Source organism: Betta splendens, chromosome 8, assembly GCF_900634795.4.
Source record: "Betta splendens chromosome 8, fBetSpl5.4, whole genome shotgun sequence".
Taxonomy (NCBI): Eukaryota; Metazoa; Chordata; class Actinopteri; order Anabantiformes; family Osphronemidae; genus Betta; species Betta splendens.
The window spans coordinates 1,609,901-1,634,924 of NC_040888.2; the positions used below are offsets into that span (position 1 = coordinate 1,609,901).

Here is a 25,024-nt window from a genome sequence, read left to right on the forward strand (position 1 = left end):
TATATTTTTCTCATTTATTTTTACACGAGCATTGACTTTGAGCCGTTCTAGCACCTCTGCGTCTGTGCCGACGGTAAATAAAGCGTGTGTTTGGAGGTGAAGGGAAGTGGAGCGCCACTGTCCCCTGCAGATTGAAATCAGCGGCTGTCGACGGAACACGAAACCAATTTCCGGACAATCCCGAGCAGTTACGAAGACAGCCGCTTCTTCCCTTCCCCCCCCCCTCCCTCCCCCTTCACGCCTAATGTTGCTGTACCTCCAACCCTCCCCCCGTATCAGAGAAGTAGAAACAACAAGCCGCCATTTTGTTTGTGCGGACAGACCGTCAGAAACAGGAGATAACCGAGAGAAGGAGCGACTCCGGCGACCGACGACAGCCGCTCCGCGAACCGCCGGGCGAAGGACGAGCGGCGGCGAGATTCCGTCCGCTTTACCCAGACACCGAGGCATCACCGAACCGAAAAGACGTCAGTGGATGTGGAGCCGTGTCGGTGATAAATATGTGTATGTATGCATGAGAAGGAAATACTCGGAAAATCCAAGGAAGGGGGAGTTTTGCGGAGCGCAGACGGAGAGGAGAGGCGGAAGAGGGCTCGAAATTAACATAACCAAGAAAAACCTGCAAATAAAGGGAAACCATCAACATGAAAAATCCGTATGTGTCCGTCGCGGAGGAAGCAAAGAGCCCGCATAGACAATTATATAAATAAATTGCTGCCGGGCAGAAGGGAGAGGTGGAAAGAAAGACGGGTTTAAAGAGAAGGGGGAAATTGCCAGGATCAACACGAAGGGGGGCATTCTCCATCACAAAGAGTCAGTGAGAGGATTTTGTCAGCCCAAAATATTTTAGGGGGGTGTCAAGATTATTGTACCGATCTCAAGCTTTCCGCTTTCGAAATAGCCATAATTTTTAGCGACCCGCCGTGTGTTCGGTCACATCTGAGCCTGTTCCTCGGCAGCTGTGTGCTGCTGTGCCCGGTTCTGGTCCTGTTCCTCGGCAGCTGTGTGCTGCTGTTCCCGGTTCTGGTCCTGTTCCTCTCCGCTCGCGTGCCCAAGACATCCTGTAAGCGGTTCCTAACAGCGGTATGATCCGAGGTCTTTTCAGCAAACCGGAGGAGGACCCTCACCCGGAGCGCACGATAAGTAACCCTCTGCAAAAATCTAACTAATTGGATCAATCTAACCGCACGCTGATTGGCAATTAGCGCCGCGATTGATCAACGAGAACTATGCTGTCAAAAGAATAAAGTGCATCAGAAAAGACTGCACGTTTTTGACAACATTGTCTTCTGTGCTCAGCGTTTGTCAGCCCTGCAGACGTGCGAACGCTTTGCAGCGACCCAGATGTGCAGTACGAGTCCGTTCTTTCCGAACCAGTGCCTTGTATGGTCGAACACTAGGTGCACAATTCTGGCAGCATGCACGCGCAGAGCCGAGCTCACGCATGGGCATTCACATCTGCACCAGGCGCCGCTTTGATCTGAGGGACTTTTAAGTGCGGGACCCAGTTTTACCCGGTTACTATAAAGCCATTTTGCAAGTTTTCCCCAGTGTTGCACAGCAGAGGACCGCTCGCGCTTCCGTCGTGCGTTCAAACTGCTGCCGGTGGCCACACGCCGGTCGGTCGGCTGCCGCCTCGCCTCAGCCCGCCCCGGACTCGGTGGTTCTGCGGGCGGATAGTTGTGTACCGGCCCGGTGCAGCCGCACATGTAACTGTTGCATGAGATGTTAACGCAGGATTCCTCCTGGCTTGTCGTTCCAGGGTTGCATTTCTTACTTTCGTGGCCCGATCGAGACTCCCCACCGGGGCTCCAGACCTGAAAGACAGGATTTGTCCTCCGACTATGGCAGACAGGACGGAGTGCAGCGCACAGGACGGATCTCGGGACGCTTTTTGTGTTGCAGAAGAGGCCACATGAGGTTGTCAGAGGGCCGCACGCTTGCCTTTTTCGCCGACTCCACCTTCCCACCTCCTCCTGTTCAAATCTGTGAAGAAACACAATCTCCGACAGGGGAGGGGGACTGATCTCTGCAGCGAGGACTGAACCGAGAGGGAGAAGCGTGAGGGACGCGGTTCAGCTTTGCTGTCTTCTCCCCACCGTCCCCCAAGCGGTGGGGAACGATCACAGGCATTTCCTGAAGGATAAGAAGACGCGTTTAAGGGAAATACCTTTGCCCTTCGTGGATCTTCAGCATTTTTTAATTCGTCAAAAATATGGCCGATAATGTCCTGGAGTCCGGCCCGCCTTCAGCCAAGAGGCCCAAGCTGTCGTCCCCAGCCCTGTCTGCGAGTGATGGAAACGGTGAGCACATTGCATGCATTTCCTACTTTATCAGGTTAAACATCAAACTTAACGTGGCTGCAGTGGGCGCGTTGGTGGAGTGTTGGCCAGGCGTGGAAGTGCCTGCACAGATTCACACTAACTTCCTATAGCTGAGCTGCTCTTTAACCCCCGCACTACGGCTGGAATATGTTCGTAGCTTTCGTTGAAATGCTTTTGTTAAGATCTGGGATCGTTGGAGAGGAAACGTGGAGCCGTGCAGGCGTTGAACAACTTTCCAGCGCTGATGTTTTGGTGTTAGCCAACACCGCTAACTAGCTACTAACTAAGATCCACCTCCAAACAATGGGAGAGTCGAGTCACTCCAGTTTGCGTTAAGTTGTGGGGCTACTTTAAAAGTTAACCAAATTGCACCACGGAAGCACACAAGTGTTAAACTGAACGTCTTACAAATGCTCGACAAATAAAATGTTAAAATGTAGTTTCCGAACCCGTTTTAAGGGAAAGGAACTGTTACCGAGCGAGCTAGCAAGCTAACTAGCTAGGCAGACGACCGGTCTGGCTCAGCTGAGCTCGGTTAGCTAAGAAAACATTTAGCTACGGCTAAACCTTAGTGGCGGACGTAACGTGTTCGACCAGAGCTGAGTCTGCTTATGTTCATGTAGAGCATATTTTAATGGGAGAGTCCTCGTTTGCGGTGAAGCTACGCGGTGCTGGCTGCGAGGGAAGCCTGTTTTGCAGAAGTATTGTCGTAGCTCGCTAGCTATTGTTCGGCACTTCATTAAAGTTGCGCTGGGCGCTGATGTCCGGCCCAGGATGGAGTTTACTGCCTCGGTTTAAGTCGCCACGGACGTTAAACGAACGATCCCAACGAGCCACGCTCTGTTTTCTCGCCTTTTGTTCAAAAGCTTCTAGTTTTCTCAGTTTGAGCAACGTTCCCGACGAAGCCCATTATTCAGCCTCCATTGTTTAAGTGGCCGAGACGCTGCGCAGCACTTCGTACAGTTCGCTCTTCACCAAAACACAAACAATAAACTCCTCCAACAGATAAAAGTATGTGCTCGTATCAAACGAGACGCTGTAAAGTCTGACTGCAGAGACCAGTTGTTTCTGACGGGACCTACAACGTGTTTAGCACAAGAATAATTCCACAACAAAGCTCATAAACTGTAAAAACGAGTGCAAAGTTTCCATCTGTGTCAGAAAATAACGTGACTCTTTAGCTGATGCAGTGACACGTTTAAATGCTGTTAAAATGATCATATGAGTCGGTTTACTGTGTCAGCTGTGAAGCCTCTCTGAACCGCCCGTTTTCCAGTAATGAGCGGTTATGCAGCGAAATCAGGGAGTGAAGGAGGAAGTTGGGAAGGAATGCAAGTAGTCTCATGCATCAAGTCAAACCTATCCTCTGTTCTGCACAATCATTTGTAGAAATGTCAACATGCCAGACATCATCACAGAATGTGATGAAATGTGGGCTTTGTTATCATCACGGCTCCTGAATAGAAACATAACCTCTGTACCGTGATGAAATTGATTTTAATACTCTTCACGTTTATTTGCTCCCGCTGCTGTCGGACGCATCCAGTCCTTTCACCACGTGCTTTCACAACTGGAGTCCAGATCCAGTGTACACATCTGGCCCGGTCCTGCACCGTGCACCTCTGCAGCTTCACCATGTTTGACGTCTTATCAAACCCCAGGGCGATGTTCAGGACAGGTTTTCTGTCTGGATTTCATGCTGATGTCAGAGCTGCATCGTGTTTAGGTTCACTGTAACTGGTGGAACTGTACGTCAGTCATGGCTGAGCTTGGTAACTTTTTCCTCTCTGCTTCTAGATTTTGGGCCACTCTTTGACCTGGAGCACGACCTCCCAGATGAACTTATCAGTTCTCCGGATCTGGGGCTGATCAACGGAGGGGATGCCAGCCAGCTCCACACCACTCTTGGAGGGATCGGCGGAGGCCAAGATGCAGCTGCAAAACACAAACAGTTGTCTGAACTTTTACGAGCTGGTGCTCCGGGACAGCAGGGAGGGCTGCCTTCCAACAGCGCAGCCGGGGCTTCCATGGGGATGATGGGAGGGGTCGGGGTCTCACCTGGTGGGCCGCAGGGCATGCCCTGCCAGGGCCAGCAGCCGCAGCCTGGACTGATGCAGCAGGTTGGCATGGTCGGAGGGGTGGCGGCACTCAACCGGGCCGCTGCCATGATGGGCGCCCAGAAGGGGAACGCTGGGCCGCAGCAGCAGGGGCTGATGGGGGGGCAGGTGATGAATGGCTCGCCGAGGATGGGCTACCCAGGCAGCGCCGGAATGGGCAGCAATAGTAACCTGTTGGCGGATTCCCTACAGCAGCATGGTCCTCAGCAAATGGGGCCTGGAGGCCAGACAGGGATGAGACCACAGCAGCCTGGCTCAATGAACAAGGTAGGAAGACTCGCATCACGTAGGTTTAACACCTTATCTCTCCAACAAGGTGCTGTTTATAAAGAACAGCAGAGACCTTTACAATAACCATGTGCTTCTGATGCTGCACTGGTCCCACATGTTGCATGTAGTTCTCTGAACAAGGCAGACACCAGACACATGATGCGTTTTACTCGATTCCTTTAAGCAAATTCAATTTTAGCGAAGCGACTTTTCAATCTTTGCCTGATGCTGTTTTCACTGAAGCTGTTGTGAGCCGTGCCTATGGTTTTTATGGTTTTGATCCAGCAGGAAATGATAGTGACTCTGTGCCATGTAAGTAAGCACCAGGCAGCCCTGGTTTTCCTTGAACTTTCTGCTCCTCAGCACAGAGGGCTCTGATCGGACTGAAGCAGTGCATGTGTTATTTCTGAGCGCAGGTGTGTGTGTGCTCATGTGCTGGACTCCCCGGCTCCGTGCTTTTGATGGTTAACCTTCCATCTGGTCGATGTGCTGCACGATGGTTGTGGTTCTGTTCTAAAGGGTGGATGTATCTGTGTTAAATAGTTTAATATGGTGTGTAGCTGCCTAAAAGGAGTGTTGGCTTTGTAACGGCAAAAAGAGCTTTTTATTAAGTTATAATAATAATAATAATAATAATAATAATAATAATAATAATGGTTTTAAAGGAATTACTCTGCTAAGTTATTGTCATTTGCAGCTCAGATGCAGACTCATGAGGCTCAGTTGGGCAAACTGAAGTAGTAGTAGTAGTAGTAGTAGTAGTAGTAGTAGTAGTAGTAGTAGTAGTAGTATCTCATGGTTGGTTTCAAGTTACTGGATCTTTAGCCAAATGTTGACTGTTGGAATAGAATGTTGGAAGTGCTGCAGTTTAAGGACGTAATTGGTGACCTGATGCTTATAGAAGCTGAAAATGTGAACCCAGCTGATTACTGCACAAATGCCAGAGTTATAATAAAGACAAAAGAAAATTCACCAAACAATGTCAGGTGTAGTTGGATGCGGCTGCATTATGAGCCCTTGTGTCGTCTTTCTCCCCCTCCCCTGTGTTTGCATGGTTTCTCTTTGTTTTCTGGCCTGTTGCTGTTGTGAGGTGTAATTTCCTCACTGTGGGACTAATACAGACATTCTTGTTCTCTTCTTCTCCTCCCCAGATGAATATGATGGCCAATGCGGGCCCCTATGGTGGTCCCTACGGCCAGTCTGCTGGCCAGGGTCTGCCTGGAGCAGGGCTGGGCCCACAGCTCCAGAACAAAGCGGGTCTGACTGCTAATATGGCCAGCCAGTTCAACCTGGACAAGAAGACCCCGCCGGGTCAAGGCATGCCTGGGATGGTAGGTTTCATACTCTGGTCTCTGGTGGAATTAACAAGGCCGTTGGTGTATGATGAACAATTGAAAGAATGGGCGAAACCTGTTTGTACTTTGACGGAAGACTTAAAGTTAAGTAATTAGCATATTTGGTTTGGTTTTTTTTTTACAGATGTTTTTTTTTTTTTAACATCTGTATCCTGGTGATCATGATTTTGTTTTTTTTAGCGTCTTCCTGTTGTCTGCATTTTATAGATTTGCACCTCAGCAGACCCACATGAATCCTTTAGTTACTGTCTGATTAAACTTGGCAGCTGGAGAGGTTTGCCTCATCTTCTGTTTACGCTTTGACGCCATTTTTTTTTTTAAATAAAGAGTGGAACAAGTCGGCACACGTAGCAAGAGGTGTGTGTCCAGTTTGAGAAAAGTGTTGCTTCCTACATATAAACAGGTGATGATTGTCCACTAAAACCAAGAGATTAGCATCAAGTAGTCGAACTTGACGCCTGAACACGCTTCACACCGCAGCGTAAGAAGGGGAATGTTGTTGGCTTGTTGTGAAATTCCTGGTTATTTCAAAGCTACATTTAATTTCTGTTAAATCAACATCTTCACAACTTTTATATATTTTTCTTTCCCTTGTGTTTCCCGTGAAACTTACAACACTTGGGATGATAAGTGTTGCAATCAGTCAGGCTCCGGTTGTGATCTTCCCGTAGAAAGTGATCTGAAGTCGGCGCTCGCGTTACAGCTTGTTTATAACTCGTAGCACTCTTCAGCCATAATTAAAGACAGGCTCATTCATTCTTAAGGCAGTTTGTTTAATCTTCCCTAGATCTGCTGCACTGTTGTAAAATAGACTGCATGCTAATTCGAGTGTTCAGTAGCTGAATAGTACATTAAATATGAGCATGATTAAACACCAGAAGGGAAATTTCTGATGCCAAGTGGAGTGACTTGAAGTGATGTCTGTTGTGGTCATGTTGTAAATGCTCCTGTCTCCCGTCCCAAGGCCTCTCAGCAGCAGCCTGGAGTCGTTGGAGGGGTGTCGGTCAGTGGACCAGCAGGAGTGGGAGGCGCCCAGGTCGGGCTCGGTGCCGTCGGGGCCGGTCCCGGTGCAGCTCCACCTACCGCAGACCCCGAGAAGCGGAAGCTGATCCAACAGCAACTGGTCCTCCTGCTCCACGCGCACAAGTGCCAGCGGAGGGAGCAGGCCAACGGAGAAGTGCGCCACTGCAACCTGCCCCACTGTCGCACCATGAAGAATGTGCTCAACCACATGACTCATTGCCAGGCGGGCAAGTCCTGCCAGGGTGAGCTGTTAAATGACCCTGACTGACATTAATGCCATTTCATAAAACCAGCAGTGATGCTGAGCTTCTCTTTAGCCAACTGCTCCACTGGGAACCTCTAAATCTCTGTTTTGATGCAGTTATTGTATTGAATGATTCCTACAATAACGTTTCTGTCTGGCTTTTTTCCTCCTGCAGTCGCACACTGTGCCTCATCCAGACAGATCATCTCTCATTGGAAGAACTGCACACGACACGACTGTCCTGTGTGTCTGCCCCTGAAAAACGCTGGAGATAAGCGCAACCAGCAATGTGAGCAGTTAAATTCTCATTAAGTGACTGAGAGCCACACAACTGCCTGAGGTGTCACAGTAAACCTGAATCCACAGATGCTCGGTCTTTGTTAATCCGCCTTCTCCCCCTCTCCGCTTTCTTCCGTTAGCTCTTGTAAACAGTGCTGCGGTGGGTTTGGTGAATGCTTTAGGTTCAGCTGTGCCCGGTGGACAGTCCAACACTCCAAACCTGAACCCTTCCAACCAGATCGACCCCACCTCCATCGAGCGCGCCTACGCTGCACTGGGACTCACTTACCAGGGAAACCAGATGCCCCAGCAGCCGCCACAGGCCAACATGCCCACCCAGGGTCTGCAGGGGCAGCCTGGGATGAGGCCTCTCACCATGGGTCAGTTCAAATGTCCATCTGCGGCATACAAAGATCAGATTTAGATCACTTTGTGAAGTTTACTTGAAAAAAGGCCTTTTATTACCTGGATATTTAAAGACAACACACGCTTTAAACTCTTTTAGGAGGAAATTCCATGGGAGTGAATGGAGGAGTAGGAGTGCAGCCTCCCAACCAGCAGTCCAGCCTGCTGCCAGACGCCATGTTGCACAACAGCATGAATGCACAGAGGTACCACTGCTTTTACGCTCACAGCTTTCTGCTCTTCCTGAGATTGAATCATTGTCAGGACATTTACATTATGATCTGACTTCATGCTCAATTAGTTACATTTCTAATCAGTGGAATTCCACAAAACCAGCATATCATCATATTTTCAGAAAGATATCACCATAAGTGAAGATATCTGTTCGTTAGATGAGATAGTAAGAGCTATGAAAACAGTAGGACATGTATTTCTAATGAGTTGTCATTGTATGACCACAAAGTGTTAAAACATTTCGCTCAGTTTTTTTTTGTTGTTGTTTCCTCCAGTTTGATGAATGATGCTGTAGGAAACCTGGGCTCCATGCCCACAGCGACTCCTCCTTCAACTGGAGGCATGAGGAAGTCATGGCATGACGACATCACGCAGGACCTCCGCAACCACCTGGTCCATAAGCTGTAAGTCTGTTGTCCTTCAACAGAACACTCAAATGTCTTTGTGGGCAGGAGCTGATGAAATGAACTGATCTGGCTCCATCTTATTAGAGCTTATTTCTGTCCTGCTGCTGATTGTGTCCGTCTCCCTCCTGTGTGTGAGAGCAGTGTGCAGGCCATCTTCCCCACTCCTGACCCAGCTGCACTGAAGGACCGGCGGATGGAGAACCTGGTGGCTTATGCCCGAAAAGTAGAGGGCGACATGTATGAGTCAGCCAACAGTAGGGTGAGGAACTAACACGTGTACCATCATAAGTTACAAGAGAGAGATTTTTCATGTCCTGTAGCGTCAACCTGCTGTACCGCATCACTTTCTAGGCGGAGTACTACCACTTGTTGGCAGAGAAGATCTACAAGATCCAGAAAGAGCTGGAGGAGAAGAGGCGGACGCGGCTGCAGAAGCAGGGCATGATGCCTGGCCAACCTGGCATACCCCCTTCAGGCCTCCCCCAGGGGCCTCCCAGCATGGGGCAGCCGCCCATGGCCCCAGGGCAGCCCCCAAGTAAGTAAACGCACCGTTCAGGCCTAAGTGGTCACACCAGCAAATTAAACTTGGCTAATAATGAAGATTTGGAGAATAGTTTAATTGTTCCATGTTTTAAACATGCACACGTCTTTGCTCTTTTAGATGGGCCTCATGCTGATCAATCTATGGTCCGACCATCTGGACCTGGTCAGATGGTCAACCGGATGCAGAACCCAGCAGGTAGGTTTAAGAGGTGTAAATGAAATGAGAGCATACCTGCAAAAGGACCTACTGCAGTGGAACTGAGCAGAGGAGCATGAGCGTGTGTGGAGCTGTTTTAAGTCTGCTGGTGTCCTGCTTCTCTTTTAGGAATGAACCAGTTCGGTCATGTGGGGATGCAGTCGATGGGTCAGAGGTCAACGCCTCCTCTTCCCCTTAATTCTCCAATGAATCAGGTTGGAGCTGTTGTCCTTTTCCGTTCGAACTTACAAGATTCTGTTTTTGAACTTTACCAACAAACAGAAAGGCTGAATTTAGCACTTTTTAAGTACATGTTGCCTTGTGTCCAGATGGGTATGGGAGCGCCGAGGATGGGTCAACCCAACGCCTCACAATTACAGAACCAGTACCTCCCTGCCAGCCAGTTTCCTGGGTCAGGTCCTGGACTCGGTTCTGGTCCTGTTGGCATTAATCAGCCAGTAACGCAGACTGCTGTGCCACCGGTAAGGAAGTGTTATCTGATGGGGAAGATGAACCTCAACCACATTGTGGGATCTAATGGATGAGTCATTGTTTTGCTGATTCTTTTATTTTTTTTAAGGCCGATTGTTCTTTTTATCTTTTGCTTTGACAGTCTTTATACTTTCAGTTAGACTGATTACAGTGCTTGTACCCGTATTTTTGTACAATTAGTCAAGGGTCTGTTGTTCATCATACTTTCTTTCATCTCTTTTTCAAAACCTTTACAAAATGATTTCAGTGTTGGGGGCTCCTGGCTTTTCTTGCTCTAACCTGTGTCCCTTCCTCTATAGCAGAACCAGATATCAACGCCACCTTCCCTCCCAGCCAGCAGCCCTGCACCACAGTCTGCCTCTGCAGCTCCAGGCTCTGGAATCCCTGGAAGCTCCATGGGGCCTGGTAGTGCCGGTGGCGGCACACCACTGCCCAGCCTTCCTTCATCATCCTCATCCACTCAGCCCAACTCCTACCCTCACTGTCCTCCCATTCGAACAAACTCCCCCTCACCAGCACGCAGCTTAACGCCTCAGCCCCACCAGACACCTCCCACGTTACCTGGTTCCCAGACCCCACAGCCTCACACCCCCAGCACCCCTCAGCTGCCCCCTCCACAGCACAACCAACAACATCAAGCTCCACAGCAGCAGCAGCAGCTGCCGCCACCAGGGGCGCAGGTGATGAACTCAGAGAAGCCTGTTCAGCATCCGCAGCAGCCGCTTGGGGCGGTCCCTTCTTCAGGCCCCCAAGCAGCTTCCTCAGTGCCTACCCAGAATGCCCATGTATCATTACAGCTGCCTCAGACACCAGTGAGTTCATTCTACAAGGTTCACTAGATTCATTTATATAGTGTATATACGGGCACTATTTGTTGGATTCTATCTTATTCTTTTTCTTTGTCCTTTTGCCTCAGCTATCTTCAAAACCTTCTCAGACAGAAGATGGGCAGGTGTCTTCCCCAGCCTCGGTCAACAGCAGCGCTGCTCCGGGGTCCCAGCTCACGCCGGCAGACGGCCCTATTCCCAGCCATGAGGACATCAAAGTGGAGGTGAAGAAGCAGGAAGAAGACGAGGATGAAGCTGCAGAGGGGAAGGGAAAGTTAGGGAAGGGGCAGCCAGATGTGAAGATGGAGGAGAAACCAGAGGTAAGAATTTCTCCACACGATGTTGGTCATGGTCAAACATGTCTTGATAAAATGTCCAAGTAATGGTCTGTAAATCTTCATCCTAGATAAAGAAAGAGAAGCTGTCAGGAGAAGGATGTAAGGTCGAGCCCATGGACACATCTTCATCCTCTGTCTCATCGTCACTAACAACAGATGAAGACAGAAAGCCAGAGGTGAAGAAGGAGCCAAAAGAGGAAGAGGAGTGTTCAGGGTCCGCGGCCACAGGCAGCTCCCCAGCTAGCACCCAGAGCAAGAAGAAAAGTAGGTGTTGAGACGTCAGCGCGTTGTTGATTAGGCAGCTGCCATGATCGGCTCGTTAAGCTTAGGTCAAGCAGCAGAATGTGTTTCCTAAGTAGAAGTAATGTGGCTGTAAACCCCGCAGACAGTCTGATTAATCACGAATGTTAAAACTCACAGATGTCTCTGAAACGAGTGAAGAAGAGATCGTCGTAACACTGTTGGTTGGCGCAGGTAACAGAAGCCAGCGTCCATAAGGCGGATCGTCGGTCAGTGATGTAATGTGTCAGGCACGTGTAGAACTGAACTCCATGAACTGTAGCAAGTTGTTTAACAGAAGAGAGGGAACAGTAGATATTTATTTTTTTATTCATTAGCGGCGTTCCTGTGCTCCACACGCCACCGCTGCTTTCATGAAGTCTTTTGCCTGGAATCCTTTTCGTGTGCTGCGGTGAACCAAATGCCTGCAGAGGGAAAAGATGAAATGAAGCTGTTGTAGCAGAGCGATTTACAGGAGAATTGTACGATGACGTATGAGGCAGCAGCGACCTCATCACTGTCCTTCTCTCTCCTCCAGTCTTTAAGCCGGAGGAGCTGCGTCAGGCTCTGATGCCCACTCTGGAGGCTTTATACCGGCAGGACCCTGAGTCCCTTCCTTTCCGTCAGCCGGTGGACCCCCAGTTACTGGGAATACCCGTACGTATTCGAACTAGTAACAAAACTAACCTGGTAAGGGACTGCGCTGGCTGCCATTTTGCTTCAACTCTTCTGAAACATTAGCTTTTTTTGTTTCTTAGTTTTTTTTTCATCTTAAATATTGTCTTTTTGTGAATCTTTAAATTTCTTAATATTTTGGTTGAATTGTTTCTCGTGGCATGTATGAAATGTAGAAAAGAGTGTGCGTGTGTTCAATCTGTTTTCTATAACTTTTTAGTAAATCAAAGCAACGGCTCTTATGGACTTTTGCTTTTACTTTGATGGAACTGTCACAACGGTAGCGTGTTAAATTACAAATGTAAATCAGACACGTCATTATTGGTGACTTAAAGCGCACGACCCAAGGTTCCAAACTGTTAACATTAACAGCGGTTCATGAGCCAGTTGCTTTCATTTATCACTTTCATTTGTTTTATGTTTTTGCTGTTTCATCCCATTGCTAGCTTTCTAGTTCAGTTCCTCACCAGTAGTAGTTTATTGCTGTGACATGTGCAGAGGTGGGACAACGGCCTCATCAACACCCAAAGTGATCGATTTGATCAAGTTTTCTTGAGTCTGAGCGTTGAGAACATGGTGACAGCATTGTTACAGTTTATTAAGAATGAGCACCAGGCTGTTGGCTCACCTCTGCTTCAGGTACCTCCACATCAAGTGATGCAACTTCCACTTGTTTATTTAAGTATCTAACAATTATCTGGCCACTTGTTAAACAGGGAAGTTGCTGTGAAGCAAGTGTGACATTATTTTAATATATATACAATACATGACGGAGCTGAGTCCACCCACAGTCAGTATCACTATGGGGTTAAAACAAGGTTACAGTAATAAATGGTGTTAGTTTTGAAAGTAAAACGTGTAACTAAATATTATTTCTGATGTCACATGTTTGAGACATTGAAGAGCATCAGTAGCAGCTGATGGAAGGAGCTGGAAGTCAGAGCCACAGTTGGACTTGGACGGTAACTTGGCTGATGTCAGTGGCTGATCAGTGTGGAGGAGGATGCACGTAGTCCGCTAACATACGTCTCATGATTTAAATCCATTTTAAAAGTAGAGCAGCTGGTAAACAGAACCTGTGTAGCTTAGTGTAAGATGGCGCCATCATCGTAAATAAAGGCTTTTACTGAAACGAATCAGTGTTTGAGGGACGTGCTCATTAGAACCTCAGTGATACTGACTGGTGGCGGTCTCGGCTGTGTTGAGGAACCCGGCTCTGCTGTTCAGTAATATGCATCACTTGTTTGTCGGTGTGTGGCTCCATTCAAAGATGAGGGTCTGTCTCCGAACTCTTGTTGTCATGGCGACTCTGATATGGACCCTGCTCTTTGAAAATAGCAGCGCCTCCTGCATTTGTTGGTTGAATCCTCTAAAGGCCTTTCTCTCTCCGCTCCGTCTTCACGCGGCAGCGGATCAGAGATGAGGGGAACGGACCTTTTTAGAGGTTGATCCAGTTGCTTCCCTGCAGCACCGCTGGCCGTAATGCTGCGGCCTTATTGCTGGCGTTGTCAGTGCTTCATGCTGCTGCTGCTGCTGCTGCTGCTGCTGCTGCTGCTGCTGCTGCTGCTGCTGCTGCTGCCGCCGCCGCTGCCGCTCTGTTCTTCTTGGTTTTGCACCCTGACCGGCCCCGGAGCTTTGCTTTGTGTGGCATGAGTACATGTTTCACAGGTGTTAATTACCATGTAAGCGGGGAGCGGGCAGACTTGGCAGCGAGACAGTGAGGCTCTTTAAGTGTAGGGTGCAAAGCAGAGAGCTGGAGGGCAGAAGTTGTCATGTCTCTCTGTTTGCACGTGAACCTTCTTCTCTGCAGCGCTCAACAACATTGTCCCCCTGCACCCTCTTCTCTCCCTACTCTGGTCCTTCTGACGACCACAACGCTGCTCCTGCTGCCGGTCCTCGTCTTCCTCCAATGGCCGAACCGCCCTTTCTTCTTCTCTCACCGGGGGCTTCTCTCTGAACCAGGACTACTTTGACATTGTGAAGAACCCCATGGACCTGTCGACCATCAAGCGGAAGCTGGACACGGGCCAGTACCAGGAGCCGTGGCAGTACGTGGAGGATATCTGGCTGATGTTCAACAACGCCTGGCTGTACAATCGCAAGACGTCCCGCGTCTACAAGTACTGCTCCAAGCTGGCGGAGGTGTTCGAGTCGGAGATCGACCCTGTTATGCAGGGCCTGGGATACTGTTGTGGGAGGAAGGTGAGACAGTTCAGCTCATACAGGTGTAGAAATGTATGCACAGTTAGCTTTCCTATGGATAAGGAGCTCATTTTAAGAGCATATTGGGTTTTTAAAGTCATTATTCATTATAAGGGCTGCATATTTTGGACGTGGAGAGTTTCCTGGTCGGGAGTCCTCTTGTTTGCACTGTGCAAACATCAGGACAAACGTCTCCTGAGTTACTTTGTGGACTTTGTTAAAGTTGGCATCAACCTGTTGATCCACGTATGAGAATCAGCTGGCAGGTCATAAAAGCGTATGTTTTTTGTGTCTCTCTCGTTTCAGTACGAGTTTTCCCCCCAAATTCTTTGCTGCTATGGAAAACAATTATGCACCATCCAACGTGACGCTGCTTACTTTAGCTACCAGAACAGGTAAGGGCTGTCGGCACTTTGGACCACGTAGCCACAGATAATACACTGCAGGAGTTGAGAGTCTGTTACTGATGTTTTACACTGCGATCAGGCCTGTTGTGTGTTGCACAGTGCTTGTTTCCTAGAGCATCAATCAATCAGTGCAATCGCAGATGACTTTTAATTTGGCTTGTAATGGTTCCCCTGGCACCATCTTCATTATCATTAATTGTCATCACATTGTCATTCATAAAGTGGGCTCCTGTCTTTGTGGCTCGCTGTAACATGACCTGCAGTTTGTGTTGTGCTCCTGGAGGGGTGGTCTGTTCTCGCCGCCAGAGGAATGGCTCCCACTTTATAAATGAACTCAGAGGATGATGGGTCTCTGCTGCTTAAGCATTTATTTATTTTTTCCTCATCCACCCTTACATGTTTGGAGACTCACTCCCTTCCTCCTCCACAGCTCCTAGTGGTCTCTCATGTTGCTGTAATGTTGTTGTTGTTGTTGTTGTTACCACTGAATGTTTGACGCTAATCTTTGCTTTGCCTTGGCTCTCTGTCCTCTGTTTGTCGGTTGTCCGTTACATCCTCTCCGCCCCCCCCCCCCTCTCTCTGAACCTCCATTACCCTCATCTGACCTGTAACCTGTTTATCTCACTTTTTTTTTTTTTTTTTTTTTTTTTTTTTTAAATATTCATTTTGCCCTTCCCCATCTCCCTCCCCTCCCCTCCCCTCTCCCCTTCTCTCTCTTTTTTTTTTTTAACGCTTGTGATGTCTGCATTGGCCTGCTTTGGTGTGACCAATCATCCACTCCGAAATTTACGCGCAAACTCAAAACACCCGCCCACACAAAAACCCTGCGTCACGATTGGCTGCTTCCACCTGGCGACGACCTACCTTGCCCTCTGCCTCCTCCTGTGTGTGCGCCCCCCGGCCTGTCCCGCCCTGCCCTGATTGGCGGCTGCTTCTTCGTGCCCTCTCTGTGATTGGCTGTGCTGATGGCGAACGGTGTAGTTCACCAAAATATGGGCTTCTTGCTGACAGGTACCACTTCTGTGAGAAGTGTTTCAACGAAATCCAGAGCGAGAGCGTTTCCCTGGGAGACGACCCCTCCCAGCCTCAGACGTAAGTACATCACACACACACACACACACACACACACACACACACACAGATCAGAGTCCTGCAACTTTATTGGCAGCAAGTATTAACAAATGTTTACATTTTGTTTTGCTTCAGCCACACTTTCACAGACAAACTTTGTCTAAAGTAGGTAAAGTTTTCCCATGGATCATTTTTACTAATATTTTCAGATTATTTTAATTTTATTAGATTTTATTCAACCACTGCTTAGAAGCCTCTTAAGCAGCAGTTGCTTTTTGAGCCTGAGCCGTTCATCCCATTATTGCTGGCAGGTCTTTGTAAACTGACTGGATTCAGTGTGTGTGTGTGTGTGTGAACCCTCCTCAGATGTTCTGCAGCAACTTAAGGACACACTGATCTGAAGCCTCTTAAGCGTTACTTTATACGACCCGATCTCGACCCAGTCGCTGCTGTTGAAGCCTACCATAACCTAAGCCTGTACGGTTCATCAGATAAAGTGGCAGAGGATCTTTATCCTTGTTGCTGTTTGGCAAACAGGCTGGTTTCCATCTGAGTCCTGTGTAATAAGGGCATATACGATGGACTCATACTGAGATAAGAACTCTCACGTCTTCTGAAGCTGTGATGCAGCCAGTGTTGGGTTCATGGTCACCTGCTTGGCCTCCTCCTCAAACCCAACACGTCCTGGTCTGTGCATCATCACAGCCCTAATGACAGTCTTGTAGGCCTCATGCTTTGGTTTGCCACGGGTGAACTCCTATGTTGTGAAGGTGTTGAGTATGAAATCTGCACAAGCAGCTTTTAGCGGCTTGTTCCAGGTCACAGCTGAACCAATTTAATTTACTGTTTTCCAGCCAAATGATTTATTGATTGAACAAAAATAATCAGATTAATTTATGGCTGTAATTGTTAGTGCAGCCCCAGATTTCTGTGGGATTGAACAATAGTTTGTTAGTAATGGCTGAGCTGAGCAATCAATCTCCAGAACATACGGTCCAAAGGAAACAGTCTGCTTCCAGTCCAGCACCGTCCACAGCCTCACCTAAATATGATGGCACGACTGACGAGTGAATGACCAGGATTTCATATATTTATTAGTATAATAGAATAAGACTATTTCTTACACATCATCTTATTTTAAATGTGTTGTATTTCATTCCTACTCTTGACTCTGAAGACATGATATATGTAGACATTTATGTTTATGAAATTCCTACCTTTTGTGCATTGATTACAGTAGTTTGGTGTCTGATATTTCCCACAGGTCCATCAACAAAGACCAGTTTCAGCGGAAGAAAAATGACACCCTTGACCCTGAACTGTACGTCTGCTCTCTTCCTCAGTTTCTATTTAATGATTTTATGCAGATGTTAGATGTTATGCATTTATGTGAGGTTGTAGCATCACTCTTCATAGTTTATCTGCTTCATATCGTATAATAATACTACAGTGTGTTGGGTCATTTGATATTAATCAGTGATAGTTAGCTAATGTGTGGCTCCCACCGTTTTCCTTCATGCTGCCGTACTAACGTCGGAAACTCTCTCTGTCTTTTGTCTTCTCTCTGCTCAGGCTTGTGGAATGTATTGACTGCGGTCGTAAAATGCACCAGATTTGTGTCCTGCATAATGAAACCATATGGCCGTCCGGGTGAGCCAACTATCATACACACAAGCTGTACATGCTGTTACATGACTGAGTCTGGAAAGTAAATGTGACCTGTCCATTAAAGAGCTTCGGAATCTGATAAAACACAGTGATTCCTGGTGGGCAGGAATTCACATGCAAAAGTTAAAGGTCATGAAGCAGGCGTTTAGTTGTTGAGTCAGGACGTCAAGCCTGCCAGGGTGGCTGCCTCAGACGCCTCACTACAACGTGCTGCAGTCTCTCTTCGTCAAAGTTTGGTCGTCCTCCTTGTGTGGTCTGTTAGTAATTAAAAGATGGCGGCAATTTCCGAGTCATTATAGTTGTTTAAAGGAAAGATAATTGACGTGAAAAGTAGAGTCACTGGTTGATTAAAGCAGTTTATTGGGTGATTTTTACTGTCTGCTCCATCACAATTAGTACCAGAGTTTAACTTTTGCTTCTTATCCACAGATTTGTATGTGAGAACTGCTTGAAAAAGGCAAATAAGACGCGGAAAGAGAACAAATATGCAGCCAAACGTAAGTGAAGTCCAGTCTGACGCCTTTACTTTCTGTTCCTGCTCTGTTCTGTCCCATTCTTCATCTTGTCATTGTTTTAAACCCAGGGCTTCCTCAGACAAAGTTGGGGAGCTTTTTGGAGACCCGAGTGAACGACTACCTCAAACGGCAGAGCCACCCTGAATCTGGCGACGTCACAATACGTGTGGTCCACGTCTCCGACAAGGTGGTTGAGGTCAAGCCGGGCATGAAGTCCAGGTAGGAGGTCGACCGCCACTGTTCTCTGCCGGGGTCTAGTGTGACCCGGTTTACTTACAAACGTGTTGCAGAGGAGCATTAGTTCTGAATTTTGTGTTCTCGTGGTGACGTTCCTCTGACATAATCACCAAATAATGTCATGCAGTTTTTCAGTGCTGCGGTGAAAAACAAACATCTGTAACCAAACATCACATTATTGACCTCACGTTGGCTCATTTATCTTTCTCCAGGTTTGTGGACAATGGGGAAATGTCCGAGTCCTTCCCGTACAGAATGAAAGCCTTGTTTGCGTTTGAAGACATCGACGGAGCAGATGTGTGTTTCTTTGGCATGCACGTGCAAGAGTACGGCTCGGACTGTCCACCTCCCAATCAGAGGCGGGTCTACATCTCCTACCTGGACAGCGTGCACTTCTTCAAGCCTCGACACCTCAGGACGGCGGTCTACCACGAGATCCTGTTGGGCTACCTGGAGTATGTGAAGCGGCAGGGGTAAGAGACTTTCTCCTCCAGCAGCGAACCCGGCGCAACAGCAAATATGAACGGTTTTAATATGAGGCTCTGCAAACAACCATTTGTTACACTGCGTGAAACTGAGCAGGCAGGTGGAAAAAAAGGAAATCGGGTTACTCCCTATAAAAAGCCTAATAAATAGGATTACACATCTCCCTGCCACAGGTTTACAACGGGCCATATCTGGGCCTGTCCACCCAGTGAAGGGGATGATTACATCTTCCACTGTCACCCCATGGACCAGAAGATCCCAAAGCCAAAACGCCTGCAGGAGTGGTACAAGAAGATGCTGGACAAGGCTGTTGCAGAGCGCATTGTCCATGATTACAAGGTGGGACATGTAATCAGCTTGGTCGTTGTTTAGATTACCACCCACTGTCTGTGTGTAGTCTTCTTCAGATGTAGACACTCAGCGCAGCTTTTTATTGCTGAAATGTAAGGTGGCAAAGACAAACCTTCGCTCTTCTCCCTCAGGACATCTTCAAGCAGGCAACAGAGGACCGGCTGACCAGTGCCAAGGAGCTGCCGTACTTTGAGGGGGATTTCTGGCCCAATGTACTGGAGGAGAGCATCAAGGAACTGGAGCAGGAGGAAGAGGAGCGGAAGAGGGAGGAGAACAGCACCTCCAACGAGTGCACAGATGTGAGTACACGTAATAGTCAGCTTGATCCTCACTTGCATCAGTAATACTGCACCTGCTAAAACTGGCATTTCAACATCCACAGGCCACGAAAGGAGACAGCAAGAACGCCAAAAAGAAGAACAATAAAAAGACGAGCAAGAACAAGAGCAGCTTGAGCCGAGCCAATAAGAAGAAGCCAGGGATGCCTAATGTTTCAAACGACCTTTCGCAGAAACTCTACGCCACCATGGAGAAACATAAGGAGGTATGAATGAAATCTAACTCCGTGAATTCCAGGGCATCAGAGAGCAGCTAACCTGGAGACATCAAAGCCCTCGATACAACCCCAACCCTCAGACTCTGCTGAGCTCCTATGAAGTGTTGTGCCTTGTGTTTGATCTAAACTCTGGCTGATGCAGCCTCTCATCCTCTCCATTTATTTCCAGGTCTTCTTTGTCATTCGCCTCATTGCCGGCCCCACCGCCAACTCGTTGCCTCCCATCACCGACATGGACCCCCTGATGGCTTGTGACCTGATGGATGGTCGAGATGCCTTCCTGACTCTGGCCAGAGACAAGCACCTGGAGTTCAGCTCGTTGAGGAGGTCCAAGTGGAGCTCCATGTGTATGCTGGTGGAGCTGCACAACCAGAGCCAGGACCGCTTCGTCTACACCTGCAATGAGTGTAAACACCACGTGGAGACGCGCTTCCACTGTACTGTATGCGAGGTGAGCCCTGTGACAAAAGCCTGCAGTTACTGTACCACATTTGATACAAGTCCACAAAGCTCTGTTTTGTGTCTCATGTAACTCTGCCAAACAGGAAACCAAAGATTAATTCAAAGATTCATCATTTTCACTTGAACAACATTCAAAACGGGTTTACGGGTTACAGTTTTGTAGCTGTACATGAAACAGATTTGAATTTATTTATTCCTTTTGTTTTCCCCTTCGCTCTCCAGGACTACGACTTGTGCATCACCTGCTACAACACTAAAGGTCATGAGCACAAGATGGACAAACTGGGGCTTGGGCTGGACGACGACAGCAACAACCAGTCGGCAGCGGCGACCCAGAGCCCCGGGGACTCCCGTCGCCTCAGCATCCAGCGCTGCATCCAGTCGCTGGTCCACGCGTGTCAGTGCCGCAACGCCAACTGCTCTCTGCCGTCCTGCCAGAAGATGAAGCGCGTTGTTCAGCACACCAAAGGCTGCAAGCGCAAGACAAATGGCGGCTGCCCCATCTGCAAGCAGCTCATTGCTCTGTGCTGCTACCATGCCAAACACTGTCAGGAGAACAAATGTCCCGTCCCGTTCTGTCTAAACATCAAGCAGAAGCTCCGGCAGCAGCAGCTGCAGCACAGACTCCAGCAGGCTCAGATGTTGAGGAGAAGAATGGCCAGCATGCAGAGGGTGGGGCAGCCAGCAGGGGGGGTCCCAGGAGGAGCTGTGGTAGGACTCCCATCACCTGGAAACAACTGTACCACGGCGCCCAGTACCCCCACATCGGGTGGGACCCAACCCCCGACTCCCCAGACGCCAAATGCCACCATGCCTCCAGTCCAGCAGCAAGGCATGGGACCCGGACCTGGAGTTCAGCAGCAACAGCAGCCAGGAGGCCTGCCCTCCCACAGTGGCATGCCCCCTCAGCACCAACTGCACCACCAGTTCCAGCAGAGGGCCAGTGGAGGGGGAAATGCTGGGGGGATGATGAGTTCTCCCCAACATCAACAGCAGATGATCCCTCAGATGCCGCCACAGCAAAGTGGAGCAGGGTCCAATCCTCAACAGCTTCAACAACACCCCAACAGTTTGCCTCCATATGCCAACAGACCCCCAGGCTCCTCCCCAGTCCACCAGAGTCCAGGCAAACCCCTCCTTGGATCTGGAACACCACCTCAGCAGCAGCCTGGCGGCACTGTCATGGCTGGAGGTGTTGGAGGCCAGCAGCCACCCACTCAGCCCCAGGGCCAGACACCCCATCCGCAGCAGCAGCCGCCTCCATCCGGCCCTCCGCCAGCAGCAGTAGAAATTGCCATGAAGATCCAGCAGGTAGCCGATGCTCAGAGGAAGATGGCCCTGCAGAGACAAGCAGGCATGATGCCTCCTCATCCTCACCACCAACAAGGGCAGGGCCAACAGATGGGTGTGGGACACCCAGGGGCAGTTGGGGTGGTGGGACCTCAAGGCATGTCGCCACAAAACCAAGCCGCAGTGGCAGCTGCTCGGGCCCATATGGATCAGCAGCAAGGCGCTCCTCCAGGGATGATGGTGGGGTCTGGGGGGCCCATGCAGCAGCCCCCGCAGCAGGGTAACATGCCTCAGGGCCAGCTCCCCCCTCAGATGCAGCTTCAGCCGCAGAGGATGGGCGCACCACTTCAAAACCCGCAACAGCAGCAACAGCAGTGGGCTGGCCAGGGTATGCCCCCCCAGCAGAGGCAAGCTATGATGAACCAAATGGGCCATCCAGCCATGATGGCGGCGCAGCAGCAGCACCAACAGGCTCAGGGCCATGCTGCCTTGATGAATATTGCACAGCAGCAGCAGCAGCAGCAGCAAGGTGCTGGTGTCCCCGGGGGGGCCGTCCCTGGAGTTACTGGTGTCCCCGGTGTCCCTGGTGGCCTACCTGCTGGTGGGAACATCCCCCAGGCAGCCCTGCAGGACTTGTTACGGACCCTTCGCTCACCCAGCTCACCTCTCCAGCAACAGCAAGTACTCAACATCTTGCGCTCCAATCCACAGCTCATGGCTGCTTTTATTAAGCAAAGGGCCTCGAAATACAAAGGGGTGCAGGGAGGCCCACCTGGACCAGGCGGTGTGCCCGGAGGTCCCGGCCCTGCTGGGGGTCCGGTCGGCAATGTCATGGCAGGAGGTGGCCCCCAGGTGAACATGAATCCTGCAGGTGCTGGCCAGCCAGGAATACACATGGGTGGTCAGGGAGCGTCTAATGTCAACATGGCCGCTATGGCCCAGCTGCAGCAGGCGCAGCAGCAGCAACAGCTGCAGCAGCAGCAGCTACAGCAGCAGCAGCAGCAGCAGCAGCAGCAAAGACCAATGCTCAGCAATTTACAGCAGCAAGTGGCTGCTCTACAGCAGCAGCAGCACCAGCAGCAGCAGCAGCAACAAGGGGGAAGCAGAGTTATGCAGGGGCAGGGGACCCAGCTGGCAAATCCCCAGTATAGAGAGATGCTCATGATGCGGCACCTGCAACAACAGCAACAGCAGCAACAGCAACAGCAGCAACAGATTGGAGTGAACCACGGTCAGTTCCAGCAGCCACAGACGCCACAGGGGCAGGGCTACATGGGACAGCCCGGGGGGCAGCCTCCCAACGTAGGACAGGGCCCTGCTGGAGGGCCCCCCCACGGCCCCCAGCATCCTGGTGCCCCCCCAGGCCAGCAGGGGTACCCAGGCATGGTCACACAGCAGCAGGCCACAGCGGCGCTCCAGCAGCGGCTCCAGCACCAGCACCAGCACCACCTTCAGATGCAGCAGCAGAACATGGGCGGTCTGCCAGGGGGGGACGCAGGCCCGGGGGGAGGACCCCAGCAGCCGCCTCCGGTCCCTCAGCCAAGTCAAGGGGGCCCCCCACCCCAGGCTCTGCTCCAGCAGACCTTCCACCATAAGCTGCTCCAGCAGCAGCAGCAGCAGCAGCAGCAGCAGCATTTGGGTCCCGGGGGCTCTCCGGCCCAGCACAGCAATCCCATGAGCCCCCAGCAGCCGCAGCAGGTGGCGCAGTCCCCCCACCCACACCTGCAGGGCCAGGCGCTGCCCACCTCGCTGGCCAACCAGGTGCGCTCGCCTCAGCCGTCTCCCAGACCTCAGTCGCAGCCGCCGCACTCCAGCCCGTCGCCGCGCATGCAGCCGCAGCCGTCGCCACATCACATCTCCCCCCAGATGCAGACGGGCTCGCCGCACCCGGGCCACCTGAACCAGCACCACCCGGGGATGGTGGGCCCTCCCCAGCAGCAGCTGGCGGCCCAGCAGCAGCAGCAACAGAACTCTATGGAGCATTTTGGGTCGGACCAGAACGCCATGCTGTCCCAGCTGAGCGGCATGGCCGGTCTCCACGGGCCGGGGGGCAACGGTCAGGACCCGCTGGGCCAAAACATGAACAACCTCTTAAACATTTAGGAGAGATGTGTTAAGGTTGAGCTGAAGCTCCGCGATCCTCTGCACAAACTGCACTCACCCAGGACAGTGTTATTGTTATTACTTAGCCTTTCTTTTTATACTATTATTAAATGTTATTTAAAATGTTTTCAATAAAGATGCATTGAACTGAACTTCCTATGGGAGATGAACAATAAATCAAACAGTAGTTAATTAAATTAGAATAAATGAATTGTAAGTTATTGCTGTTAATATATTTTTTTTGCCAACTGAGGACAGAAGGCGGCTCCTCCATCGCCTCCACCTCCACCTTCAACAGGAAATCTGATATTTTCAGGGGTTCGCTCGGGGGGAAATAGAAGTACTTGCCTTTTTTAAGAAATGTTTTAAGATTTTAAAAGTATTAAAGAGGAAATGGTTTAATGTTTTTTCCCCCCATCATTCAGTCTGTTTGTTTTTTACAGAGTGGTGTGATGTAAATCCAAACGGGACGCTTTTCTTCCTTTAAATGTTGGGGTTGCTTTATTTATTTCCTGGGGTGCGGCTTCGCACCCGGACTCTGCTACACGGATAGAATCTATTTTTGTTATGACTGTTAATGGGGGGTCATCGGTGGGATCGTCCAGTCAGTGTTCAGCGGGTGAGGGACTGCTGCGTTGAACGGACTCCACGTCGGCCGCGCTGGAGGCCGACCGCATCCCCTCCCTCGAATGTGTGCGCCCTCCTGTACAGACGCTCGGCGGGCTGCATACCTGTGTGCCTGTAACATTTTGACTACGTGGGCTGGGATCCTTTTACCGGGTTTATTTTCTATAGGTTCTACTGTTTGGAGTAAACGGAGGATTTTGATCCAAATGAACTGTGTTGCACAGAGCAGAGGAGACCTGAGCTGTTGTGCCTCCGTTTCTTTCTGCCTCGTCCCCTTTGCTGCTTCCCTCAGACTTTAACCCCCTGAGCTCCATCCTCTATCTTTCTGCTAAGAACTTTGGGAGTTTATTTAATATTTTTTACTGTACAAAGGAAACAAACTGTGGACTCAGATACTGTTTTTATAATAAAACAAAAATTACCAATAGTCATGTGTCCTGCATGTGGCTGTGAGACACAAAGGGTTTGACGACGATGGTTCCAGCTGCAATTTACACAAGTCACAGGATTCTTAGTCATTTGTTTCCAGCTAATGATGAATTTCTTTGAATTGAATAGGAAAACTTAAACCAATTGCTCTTTATAACTTATCACATGTCCCTTAAGCTTTAACAAACCCAAACACATGGATGCAAAACACAACTACCAGGATTCAGCTGATGGCTCCAAAGATCCCATAATAGCCTGATTTAAAATCAACATCCAAAAGCTGCACAAAGAAAAATCCCTCTTAACAAAACAAACAAATACTATACAGAAAATCAACCAGTAATGGATAAAAACCACCAACACCAGCAGAAGGTGCAGCTTCATTTGGTGATTTGAGGGTTTGAGTCATCAGATACTTTGTGGCCTCTCGCTGTTTGTGATCCCTCCCAGTGAATGTACAGAGGCTGCTTTTACGCTGACGCTCCCCTGATGCAGCGCTTTCCTGAGACCAACGTGTCCTCTAGTGGTGACACGCGGCACTAATGAACTCAGGCTCTCGTACAAACAGATCACAACATTAATGTGGGTAAAAAATGTGAACAGATGCTCTTT

The 25,024-nt window shown here is 49.6% G+C and overlaps 1 protein-coding gene across 7 annotated transcripts; it reads left to right on the top strand.

Moving 5' to 3' along the window:
- Positions 1 to 308: 308 nt before the first annotated feature.
- ep300b (E1A binding protein p300 b) lies at positions 309 to 24,410 on the top strand. 7 transcript variants are annotated; one of them, XM_041071793.2, is made up of 31 exons: positions 309 to 467; positions 1,763 to 2,303; positions 4,122 to 4,708; positions 5,863 to 6,042; positions 7,031 to 7,331; positions 7,509 to 7,622; positions 7,753 to 7,992; positions 8,118 to 8,223; positions 8,527 to 8,655; positions 8,800 to 8,917; positions 9,010 to 9,193; positions 9,320 to 9,397; positions 9,527 to 9,612; positions 9,727 to 9,879; positions 10,189 to 10,701; positions 10,806 to 11,036; positions 11,123 to 11,318; positions 11,872 to 12,023; positions 13,971 to 14,210; positions 14,517 to 14,605; positions 15,599 to 15,709; positions 16,953 to 17,009; positions 17,261 to 17,338; positions 17,786 to 17,853; positions 17,940 to 18,090; positions 18,321 to 18,581; positions 18,768 to 18,933; positions 19,077 to 19,244; positions 19,328 to 19,489; positions 19,671 to 19,952; positions 20,186 to 24,410. In XM_041071793.2, exons 2-31 carry the CDS (start codon positions 2,216 to 2,218, stop codon positions 23,354 to 23,356), a joined length of 8,460 nt encoding a protein of 2,819 aa, XP_040927727.1. In that variant the 5' UTR covers positions 309 to 467; positions 1,763 to 2,215; the 3' UTR covers positions 23,357 to 24,410. The 7 variants fall into 7 exon arrangements, with proteins under 7 accessions (XP_040927727.1, XP_029014265.1, XP_029014266.1 ...); XM_029158432.3 differs by having other exon boundaries at positions 315 to 504; XM_029158433.3 differs by having other exon boundaries at positions 315 to 504; positions 10,192 to 10,701.
- Positions 24,411 to 25,024: the final 614 nt, after the last annotated feature.